Raw genomic sequence first — 12227 nt, 5'->3', positions numbered from 1 at the left:
TCAAAAAATTTGATTTTGGAAAAGGAGAGTTAAGGGGGGAGATACTAGGACTGCTTTGTTTATACTTACAGTGCAGAGGACCAGTGGAATCTATGCTGAAAAAGGCTTCTTCGTTTTCGAATTTCTGTTTGAACAGATTTTTGAAACCTGTCTCGGATTTGAGTATGTAACACGTGATTAGAACCAATCCCTGAAATATTTTTATTAATACCAAATTGTCAGTGTTTCAGGTTTTAATGCACATTTTTTGCAGCGTATTGAAGCATATCGAACACCGACAGAAAACGCTGTTAAAGCTTGTGCATTAGAACCTGTAACACCCCGTATATTTCAATCCAATTGAGGACTCTTAAGTTACCATGATAAAATTTACGCCTCCAAACTGGTAAATACTCCACACCAGCTTTTGATTGTTGATATATACTATACTACTGATTATGAATCCCAGTATAAGCATGAACAAACAGCCAGCCCTTTTGATAAGAGAAATCCTAAAAATCAATTCATGAACCTCCCTTAGTTCAACTATGATCTACCACCTTTTCTTCACCGCCCTTTCATGCTTTTCCCTGGTCACAATCAGCCCTTTCAGCTTCTTGATCACCGAAACGTAGATGAACACAAAGAGCCCGCTCATGATAGAAACCACTGTTATAAAAACGTTGAAAGCCAGGGTGTTTTCCATCATCCACCACGATTTCAGGCTTAGGTTCATGGTTTTGTACGCCAAATGGTTCCCGAAGATTGTTATCAACGGTACCCCTTCAACGGCAATAAGCAACAAAAAATATGATTCACATGGGCGCTTACCAGAAATAATGCCCATAACGGTGTATTTAGAAGACATGGACTTCGGCATTTCAATCAGCTCTGTGAACACAATCAAAAGCTTGCTCAAGTGACTGGAAATTCCCAGAAGCATGAACATCTCGAGGAAAGTCAGGAACACCATCAAATACCTCTGAAACATCATTCGAACATTTCTGATCAGTCATATGATTGATTTATCACCTGTGGAGGCTCTCGCAATATCGCCGCAGCAAATAGAACTTCGCAGAGGCATAGTGACATTGAGCACTGCAGTTTGAGTATGATGAGGCAGGAGCTCTTGGTGAGGAAGCAGGAAATTCCAAGGCAGACGGTGGTGAAGAGGGTGAGGATTATGCAGAGAAAGAAGCTGCAGATGAGGACGTATTTGTGGGGTTCGTTCGATTCAGTTACTTCCTGAAATAGAAAAGTTTGGTATAAGAGAACGGAAAAGTTTTATAATGGATTCTCTTTGCGTTTAGAAGCTTCCCATCCTTATTGGTGTGCAGGTGGGAAGGTGAGGTTGCCTCACTGAAAAATTTACCTCATAGGGTTATGAAACTCACGAATTCATTCTCGACTTCAATAAAGAAGCTATAAACTGAGCCAAAGGAAATATATCTCTCCGCAACTTCGAATCTCTACTTGTGACAAGATAATAGATTACAGAGCGGCTAACTAATTCAAACTTCTAGATTATATCTTTACATGAAGTTTAATGCCGCACTAATTTCGGAACAAACTATAGTATTAAACACGAACAAGTAGTTGCAGACAATTAAGTTTCGCATAGTTTCGGCTGTAGTGGGAAACTTCAAGTTTCCAAATGCTTTGAGAGAACTATTGGCCAGTAAGTGCAATTGCGTTGCATAATTGTGAATTTCAATCGATCCATAAGTGCCATATGGACAGCAGGAAAATTGATCGATTGAGGCAAAATTATGACAAGATTTCCCTAATGGATTTCAAAATTTTCACGAAAACTAACTGCCTGATGAGAGAACCACCACATCAATGTTATTTATAATAATTTATTTCTACAGTGTGATCCTCGAACATGTGATGAATCAATATCATTAAAAACATCTCAGGGTTCATCTATAGGGATTTCCGTTGTATTTTACGGCCCAAGGACTTTATGCACAACTGAAACGTAGTGTCCCATAATAATTAATGTCCTACTTAGGAGACGTAGAGGAGATTGTTTGAGGAGTTAAAGTGCTCAACGAGCATATCACGATCAAAGACGTAATACGTTGAAGCATGTCTTAGCCTGCCAGAGTGATTAAGGATATGGCTGTTTTCAGATACATATAGTGTGTCTACTTAAATCGGAATCATATGGGAAACTTTTTTTTAATTAATTTTACGAAAAAAGTTATTCTTCGTAAAAAATTCTGCATGGTATTAAACCTGAAATGAAATAATTAGATATCACATATTTGGAGTCGAATACCAGCTTTCTTAAAAATATGAATTTTGCTGAAGAAAATTTTATTATCGATAGTTTGAATAAAGCACATTCATCTCCCGTTTATTAAAAATATATTTAGAGTAATTTCCTGACATGCTTCCGAAATGGTTCTCTCCAAATGGCTAACGTCTTGAAATGGCCTGGGCTGGTAGGCTTTCGGTTTTAAGTAGCCCCGTAAGAAATAACCTACGGGGGTTAAATCAGGAGATCTAGCAGGCCAAAAAATATTTGAGTGTCTGTTAATTACTTGTCCATTGAAAATATTTTCAAGATATTCTCTAACAGCTAACAAACTGTGACATGAGGCATCGTCTTGTTGGAACCAAATTCGCTGACGTTCTTGTAAGGATTGAATATGCTAACACATATTAAACTTCGCTATCTAAAGGACGATTAAAAATGATCTAAAGAAGCTGCAAACTTAAACGCATATAAATTGGTTTAAATGCGAACAAATTGTTAAGGAAAGTAATTATTTGGTGCTTACCTAACTCTTTTAAAATGCAGATTTGTTAGTCGATTTCCCGGAAATATACCCTTAGAAAGTAGGATCGAATAAATAAATGTGTCGGTGTAAAAATACACTTTCCCGGTAGCAGACTCTAGCTCCGAGCAGTAACCTTAAATTAAATTCCCGAAGATAAAACAGTTGTCCCAAACAGGAGAATTATTGTTCTTTGAACCGAAAATTCTTTTAATTAAAAGGGGATGTTTGCAAGGATTTAATATATTCAGCTCATTATGCAGGATTTTTTAATATTGGGTCCAGCATTTACCTTCTTTCGGGCTTTACGGTCCTTCTTTAGTACTATTCGCACAAGGAATAGGATTATTCAAGTTTTGAAATGCCTCTCGTCTAGATCTTATTCCAGATGCGAAGGATTTGCCACTATGAAAAAGAATAGATTTGGACTAACATGTAAGTACATTACTTTTGATGTTAAAATATCGAAGCACAAAGGTGCACCTCGTTTTGCTTCGTTTGGAAGTCGAAATCGTCTTAGCGTATTTTTCTTTCGAATGCCATTTTAGCAAAAAGAAATAGATTTAGTGTAACACTAGATTTTGCTTTAGACTTCCGGTTCAAAACTTCGTTTCAGAATGGATTTTCCAATGAAGTCTTTCGAATTTCTTTGGTCAAATGGAGAACAAAATGCAACATTCCCAAGCAACTTTCTTGCCGGATGAAAAATCTATCAAGTTCAGTGGCTGAAACAAACGACCATATAGTGTCCTAAAAATTTGTGAATATGTATTTTTTTAAACTAGAAAACGATGGATAAAGTTTAGTTAATAAGGTTCAAGTCTGGAGAAAAATCGAAGCTGAAAGAGGCTGACCTCAGATTTAATGTCTGAGGCAGAATGATGCTGCCAGTTGAAATTTGAAGTTCATGAGTCTGTTAAAACGTGTAAAAATCATTCCAAAAATTGCAGTTACAAACTTAAAAAAATTTTTTTAAGAAAAAGTATTAAAAAATTCGAATGTTTATAGGAGTTTTTTTTCGCCAACTGTCTAGGAAAAGCCTTGTTAGGCTTGATCATCAAGAGAAATAACAAATGCATTAACATAGAAAAAAGTAACAAAGAAAAATATGACACAAAATGATAAACAAATTATACAATAAAATTACAGATAATTATTTTATTCATATTGTGGTGCTGGCCTAGTAAATTTGGAATGCCTCAAACGTTACTTAAATCACTTTTGGGAACTTCTCGAATACGGCGGAACAACAAAGGCGGATTTTCAGGAAAATCAATCGGTGCTTCAAGGCAATATCATTGAGGTGCCGTGTTTCACGTGGAAGCTTTTCGTGGAATAAAATACTCTAATAATTCAATCCATCTAGCTTTCGGTTAATTGAGCTATATGACAGGGAGAGATCGGAGTCCCCCTTGTACAATACAAGTAGAAATTATTGTTTTACACGTAATCCGCTTACAAACGAGCATACACACAATCGGAAAAGCCTATATTCCCAGGGAGGAATTTATCTTTACAATAGCTCATATAACCACCTTCGGACATGATTTTAAGTTGAAGTAGCGAACACCTCTGAATGCGAGCGATATCCTCAGAGGAACATTGCATAGCTGATGTGTGAATGAAAGCATACAAATGCTGTAATATTTCAGATAAGTAAAGAATCCCTCTCCTAGCGTTATATGGCGAAGCACCATCCGGCTGGAACCGAAGGTTCTTCCAACGGTTCCATATGACAAATTAACTCATCCATATATTCAGCCCGAAACGCGCTTGTGGTCGTCATTTTTGGTGTTCCTGTGGACCTTCAGTGTACCAAACATATTTATTGCGATAATTGAAAATGTCTAAATTGGCAAGGTTGCACTCATCCATGAATATTACGTTGGAAAGAAAATGGGAATGCTACTCCGACATTGGCATGATATTTAAAAAAAAACGCTAACCTCCCCTCAGTATCTTGTGGATGCAAGACTTGAATTTTAAACGGGCGATATTTGTGTTTTTTCAAGATTCTCTACACTGCTTGATGAAACACGTTCGTTTCTTCTGCTCGCCGAAGTAGAAGGACTATCACGAATCTAGTGGAAAATTCAATTTTCATGGCCGTTTTTTCCAAATAAAAACGCTTTTTTTCTCCAAATTTGAGTTTTTTCCAATGCCTCCGAAAGTGATTGGGCTTTTTAAAATTTCGAAGCAGCATATTCTTGAACTCCAAATCGCGTGTCCTAATTTAGCCGATTTCGTATCTTTTATGATTACCGAGGCCCTCATGGACGAGCTACAGAAACGGACACCCTGTACATACAAGATGATTTGTTAACAATGGGGCAGCTCAAAGCTGGAAATACTACACATCAAATGGTGACGATTGAAGAAAATGCACCTTATCCGAAAGTTGATAGTTTTGCATATACAGTCTGTCCCAACTCGGAAACGGTAACGGATACAAAATGGTTTCTCTATTATCTATTACTGTTTCTATTACCGTTTCCGAGATCCCCATGCTGCTGTTCACCCTTATCTAGGACGGACTGTATACCGGGTGTTGAAGGTTAAAATTTGAGTTCATTTTTTTGCCGTTATCCTGAAAATATCATGGTTGGACACTTGAAAATCGGTAAAGTTATGTTTTTATGCGTTCAAGAAAGTGAAAATACTCTTGGTTTGTAATACACTTTTAATTTCTCGCATTATCAAATTTAAACATATCGTTCGTTACGATTTTTCTCAAAAAGAAATCGAGATATCGAAATGAAACGAAAAAAAAATTAATGGAAAAATGGTTACTCTTTCAAATTTAGAATCAAATTTCATGTTAGACATATAGGTTAAAGAATTATGAACTGTAAATTTTATAAAATCGATCGTAAGTAACGTTCTCTATTAGTAACACGGAAATCGCAAAATGTGTCTCATTCGCCACCTAAAAAAACATAACTTTACAAATTTTCAAGTGTCTGATCCTGGATATTTTCAGAATAATGGCAAAAAATAAAATTTTTACTTTCGACACCCTGTATATACGCAAAACTATCAACTTTCAGATAAGGCCTATTTTCTCCAATTGTCACTGTTTGACGCGTGGTATCTCCGGATTTCGACTGTCCCACTGTTAATGAATCACCCTGTATAGCAAAAAAGTACCAGAACCGAAACTAATTCCTGCGGAACGCTTCACTGGACCCGAAACAGGGCCGGAATTATTACTACCGACCGACGCATATTGGCTACAATTTCGCAAATAGGATTCCAAAATGGAAATGCTTTCAGTTCTGAAATTATGTGGTTTAACTTTACTTATTAGTAGGTCAGGGAGGGAATAGAACGCTTTATTAAGACCAGAGAAACAGGCTTTTGGGTATTATTCATTGTTCACAGCAATCCCGAATATTTTTAGTCATATGTGAAACAGTGGCTGATGTTGTATTGTCGAAGTTCTGAAGACAAGGTTGCATCAGTCTAGGCTTCAATACAGTCTCCTAAACGTTTCTGAATAGGGGCACAATATTGATCTGGAGGTTTACATACCCCTCACACCATCTTCTATCTTTAGAGCGGGGACGCCCATATTAATTAGTTCATAGAGAGAATAGACAATAACCTCATGGATGGCATTCAATGCTCTCATATTAATGCCGAGGTGATCCCGGCTAGGCGAATTCCTTAGACCTTTCGCGATATCATTTGGCTCATTGAATATTACTGGTGTGAAACTAGACTTATCGGAATTATCTGTCGCCCGGCCAACCTCCGAAGAGCGTAACGAGGGATTTGATAAAGAGGGGAACTCGTCATTAAAGGGATGAAGGCCAGAAAAAAGTCTCCCAGCAATCGTGGAAAAAGGCATTGAATTCGTGAGCAGGTAAGTTTGTGCGGGTCGCAGACTGGTTCATCTAAATATTGGAGAAATTAGTCATCGCCATAGGCCACACAAAAAGAGCAGCAAAAAAATGTCTCGACGTCTGATAATAAACTGTCCAGTGGTCCAATATATTGAAAATGCCGAAATACCTTTTTAATCGTAAATTTCAACGTGCGATTCGTATACAATTTTTCTCTTTATAGAGGACCTTAATAAATGTTTGTTTTTTTGTTCATTCTTGGTTAACAATTTATTCAGATACCTATAGATCTCCCAGGTAAAATCTATCTTTGCCTGCTTCTGATAGCTTCCCATTATTTCTGAAGGTGAGTTATGTAGCCATCCGTAATATCACAGGGCCATCCGCAATATCACAGGACCGTTTGCATCTTCATGTGGTCATCTGTATTTTTTAGCATTTTGCCTTGCCCGCACGTTACCCCCCCCCCCCCCCCCCCCCCCCCCCCCCCCAATAGTCATTTGGCGGACAACCAAAGACCAACAGGACCCAAGGATGAGCGAGTTAATGCGATTTCGATTTTGACCATTCAGCAACATTTCGGACCACTGCAATCGCAATGTCTGTTTATCTCTGACCCATTTTTTGTGTGACCTATCGTGATGACTAATTTTTTCAATATTTAGGCAGAGTATAGGTCATAACATTAATATTTCTTATCACGTTTTTACAGGACGTTCCAAAAATAAACTGCCGTACGTTAACCATATCGATTAACGTTTCCAACATGTCGAACCAACCAAAAATAACCCTATATTGCTACATAGACTACGGTCCAAAGATGTTTCGCTACAGAAATACAGGGTGTCGAAATAAAATAGAGAAAACCAAAACTCAATTATCTTCAAAACCGTTTTAGATATTGCAATAAAGTTTAGGTGGTCTCGCGAGAAATATTTAGCCTGTTTTCGCCCTCTTTGAGGTACACGCGACACGACACTGGTGTCCATTAAGGGGGAACTAAATTTTTGATAATCCAAACCGAAAAGAGTCTCAACGATTTTCTATTAAAACCACCAATCGATATTAAAATAGATGAAAAGTAGCGAAAATTTTTGGGACAACCTGTATAAGATGATTGCATAACTGAACTGAGCCCGAAATTGGAAAAGTGCTCTAAAATAATTTCAATGCGGCTTAGCTCTGCATTTTTCCTCGTAGATGTGCTTGCTTGATTGCCTCAAGTAAGGAGGTAAGCTCATACAAAAAGCAAGAAATTTATTCAATAGTGACTGCGTTTACATCGCACATACAAATTCCTAAAGGCTGTGCGAAAGATTTCAGTCGCTGGAAAAAAGGTTTTAATGTTCAGCACGAAATTTCATCTCAAACTTGGTCGTAACTAATAACTCCAAGACCAAATTCCAATATATTCATGACCGAAAATCAGTCTCAACTCACCTCTGGTTGTGTCAGCACCAGTATGAGAACGTATGACCCGAACTTGGGACATAAACAAGTTGAGGTGCGATCGTCGATAAATTCGGAAGAGCACGTATAAATATCCCAAGAATATGCAAAGGACGTCCTGTCTGAATATCCGCATCGCACTTCCCATCTTTCGTTGTTGCTGGCATTGATCAGATCTGTGCTGAACATGTGCTGGAAATCTATGGATATGGCGACCTCGTCGCTTTTGGATCGGTTGGGGGAAATCGGGACAAAAGTCATTATTTTCGAGAAAAGTTGATATTGAACTTCGGATCCATCTCTGGAAAAAAAATGTTCAATGATAATTTATTCATAGACTTCTATTCACAAAACCAACAATATTGCTATTTCTGGGAAAAGTGAGTTTTGATATTGGGGTCTAAGTACATATACACTGCTTATTTTAACTGGAAAGTCTGGAATAATGCGAGCAATTTTAAATATGCAGATTCAACAGACAGTTTCGCATCGGATTTGAGGCTGCATAAATATTTGATAAGGCCCCTAATATCCGGTCGAACTAAAGGCAATTTCATTCCGGATTGGGTTTAAAACCATTATTCTCTTTTCCGTCGTCCTTATTGGAACTATTGCGAATATCCCGGCTTTGACTAAAATAAAGTATTTGGACTGTTTCTAAATTAAAAACGCAGGAGGAACAATTTAAAAAAGGAAGAAAACTGTGCCACGTCCGAACAAAAAAAGGTTAAATACGAGGTGAAATTCCTGTTGAAAATTCCTATAAAAATTTCAGCCAGCCTGGCTGAACTAAGGTATTTTTTTGGAACATTAGGGTGTAATGGATCGAAAGGAAGGGGATATAAATATCTTGGAGCAATGTTATTTTTCTTAAGGAAACCACCGGTAGGAGTCAACAGGGGCGCAAAAGAAGTTTGGAGGCTGGAGTCAGGAAAATGATTTTTTTCCTGCCAACAATCAACTTTGCGCTTCCAAGCCAATTTCCTCATATATTGTGTGAATTATCATATAAACCCAAAACCATCTGCTCAACTTATAAGATAAAATATCGAACGTGGCAACTCATAAAATCAAGGCTTTAGTGGTCATATTACACTGCAGGCGAGAAGCTCCGGAACAAAATACTGGAGCCACGTAAAGATTATCTTAAATTCCGTCATCATTTACCTTATTTCACTAGATAATTCCAGGAGATCATTTTGTATGCAAATTGAGCGGGATAAATAAAACTAACATACTTTGAGGGTCTTTTGTTGCTCGTAAGCCGACCCTAAGGTAAAATTATGGTGTAGGAAAATATACAGGATGTGACGAATTCGAGGCTATATATGGGGATCTCGGAAACGGTAAGAGATGCAAAGGCGGTCGAATGGAGGCAAAGTTGCGTATTTTGACGTTCAACAGTAATCCATCTGCGAATTTTTAAATGTCCGAATGCTTCGGGAATATCCTATAAAAACTGAAAATTTGGATTTTCGTTTTTGTGAAAAAACTGCATAAAATCCAATAAAATACTGGAACATAATACGTCACTGGGTAGGAAATTTCATGTAGATTCCAATTTTGTAAAAATCCAAGATGGCGCCCATGAGAAAATCAAAAATAGTTCATGGTATTTGAAAAACCAATCGTTTAGTAAAAATACCTAGGGGAACAGTAGAAAGCCAGATAAAAAGTGCTCCAATAATATATCAGGTTTCTTTGAGTAATGATTTTCGAGTTTCTTTGACAAAAACGAAAATCCAAATTTTCGATTTTTATCGGATATTTCCGAAACTGTTCGGATTTTTTAAAATTCGCAAGTGGATCCTTGTTGAGCGTCGAAACACGTAACTTTGCCTCCATCTAACCGACTTAGTATCTCTTACCGTTTCCGAGATCCTCATACATAAACTCGAATTTGTCACACCCTGTAGAGGAGTGTTAAATACCCACCGTGTCCTGAGGAAAGACTTTGGTGGGAAGTACTGGGTTAAGTTGCGATAGATTATTCCTGCGAATATGTCCGAGTAAATCGGGTCGGAACGTTGAGCTGTGAGCTTAGCTGAAACCCAAGTTTGACCCCTAAAACAAAAAGAATAATAATTAAACGTAGTTTATGTCACATTGATTTATCTCACCCCAATTTTCGCCCCATTGCCGGAACATAAAGAGTTGTCTGACTAGAAGTTTCTTTTGCGACTGTAATGTCGAGGGTATTCAAAGACAGGTTAGAGGATTTAAACCCATCAACTTCCGCTCTGTACGATCCCGACTTCCTTAGCTGGTCGAATAAGATTTTCTGAAGCAAGCTGATTTCCTGAAATGATTTTTCAAATTACGTTTTCCAAGCCAAATTTATTGGCAACATAAACAGAACACTGGTCTTAGTGAAGGGTTCTAAATCAAGTTGTTACAGTTTAACTGCTGTATTTACAAGAGGGGTTTGTCGCTTTATTGTATTCATAAAACAGCCACAGCAAATCCCTTTTCACGGCAAAATTTTGTTGTAAACTTATACGCTCATAGTTTTGGAGATACAGGACGTCCAAATTTTATTAATTTTGTTAAGTTTTGAATAACGTTAAATATATTCATTTCTGTTTAAACCGCTAGGTTAAACCGGTTTTCTTTCCTGCCTAGGTGGTAAAAAGTAAGAGTTGCTTGCAGGAGCAGATTACCGACGGTCATTGTCAGTCCGTAACTTGGTAAAACTCCAAAGGGAAATACGTTTCTTTGGTACACCATTGTTAAACCGTCAGATTTTCACATAAGTAACAGAGGATGACTGAAAAAGACGATGCAGTAGTATATTGGTGGATGTGGTTGGATAACATTAGGAAAGAGCGCTCCAAATCCACAAGGGCAGCAATGCAAATCAGGAAGAAAAATAGGCATCGCCAAGAAAGGGGTACCCTAGGAAATGAGTACCAAGAAAAGAAGAAACTAAGGAAAAGTAAAGAAAGGAAATAGAAAAGAGGAAGAAACATAAAATGAAGGAGCAATGTAACAAGCTAAATGAAGACGTGTTTTGCAGCAAATCTTGTTGAAACACTTAAAATCCAAAGGCTCTTTTGACCTGACACGAGGGAAAAAGAAGAAGTAATTGAACAACTATTCCCAACTAGAGCCACGTTCTATCAAATAAATCCTTTTCAGTCCGCTGCACATCCTTTTCTATGGAAAAATTTGCTGAGATTAAACTTTATGGTAGAACTAGCAGTGACATGCTGTGACTGGTCTAATCTTGTCACAGTGACAAATACGAATGATTTTTCGGAGCAGTTATCGGATATTGTACTGCTTTTCTGTCACTAGAGAGTTTTCAAGAACTTACATTTTTCTTTCGTGTTTCGAATGAACTTTTACGTTAATATAGCCGCTATTGGGCCGGTCAGAAAACTGTTTTCGTCGGCCCTCGCGTTCCGCTGTCGATACGATTACGATAAGGGGAAGTTTGATTGCGTGGTCAACAAAGCGATAAAAATACCAAACAACTCGTCTATTGCAAGCCGATCGCTTTCATCTCTTTGAATTAATCCAAAATGATTATTTTTTTCTTGGCTAAAAAGGGGCCATCTAGCAACATTTTAAAACCGAATAAAAAGTTTGACGCACAAAATTTTATATGTGCCATTAGGAGGAGCGCAACGCACGTGCGTAGCGCTTCCGCTATCGTAGCCTACCGCCAGGTAGTTATTGTTGCGTAGCGACAGTAGTAAACGTGAATTGACCTGTGGTGGGTCAAAGTTATCAAATAACGTTAACGGGAGTGGTTTCCTGCGGGCGAAAACTCCCCGATGGCGCTGCTAATGGACTGCAGAGGAGCAGGAAACTGACACATTTCCATAAGATATGATAACAAACTGTGCCAGGGATGGGTGAGTATGAAAAATCTGCATGCCGCCATCAGATCGATATTCGGAATGCCGCCGGTTTGCCTGCTAATTTGCGACGGAGAACAACAGCTCGTTTTTAAACTTGAGCAGACTCACAGTCTGAACTGTCGAGTAAAAGCGACAAAATAGTGGTTCGGAAAAATCGCAATCCAGGTCAGTTCTCGAGCCGAAGGAAATTGTGAATATCCTCAATTTATCGGGTACCTTAAAATTTGGACAAATCTAAAGAGATATTGGACGCTACCTAGAAAAACAATAAGAGTAAATTTAACGTCCCGAATCTCGAAATC

At 38.0% G+C, this 12227-nt stretch overlaps 1 protein-coding gene across 1 annotated transcript in view; it reads right to left on the bottom strand.

The window, feature by feature from the left end:
* The window catches only part of LOC136408784 (uncharacterized), a 128224-nt gene that overhangs the window by 1209 nt on the left and 114788 nt on the right, over nucleotides 1–12227 (bottom strand). Inside the window, exons 17-24 of the mRNA XM_066389928.1 lie at nucleotides 10180–10358; nucleotides 9995–10123; nucleotides 8051–8360; nucleotides 1012–1224; nucleotides 811–961; nucleotides 540–762; nucleotides 359–491; nucleotides 70–190 (exon numbers count right to left, since the gene is read on the bottom strand). Of these exons, the coding sequence (XP_066246025.1) occupies nucleotides 70–190; nucleotides 359–491; nucleotides 540–762; nucleotides 811–961; nucleotides 1012–1224; nucleotides 8051–8360; nucleotides 9995–10123; nucleotides 10180–10358 (1459 nt within the window). The remainder of the gene's footprint in view (nucleotides 1–69; nucleotides 191–358; nucleotides 492–539; nucleotides 763–810; nucleotides 962–1011; nucleotides 1225–8050; nucleotides 8361–9994; nucleotides 10124–10179; nucleotides 10359–12227) is intronic.

This window comes from Euwallacea similis, chromosome 5, assembly GCF_039881205.1.
Source record: "Euwallacea similis isolate ESF13 chromosome 5, ESF131.1, whole genome shotgun sequence".
NCBI classification, from domain to species: domain Eukaryota; kingdom Metazoa; phylum Arthropoda; class Insecta; order Coleoptera; family Curculionidae; genus Euwallacea; species Euwallacea similis.
Note: the sequence above shows the minus strand (reverse complement) of the source record. Positions and strands in the feature narration are given on the sequence as shown.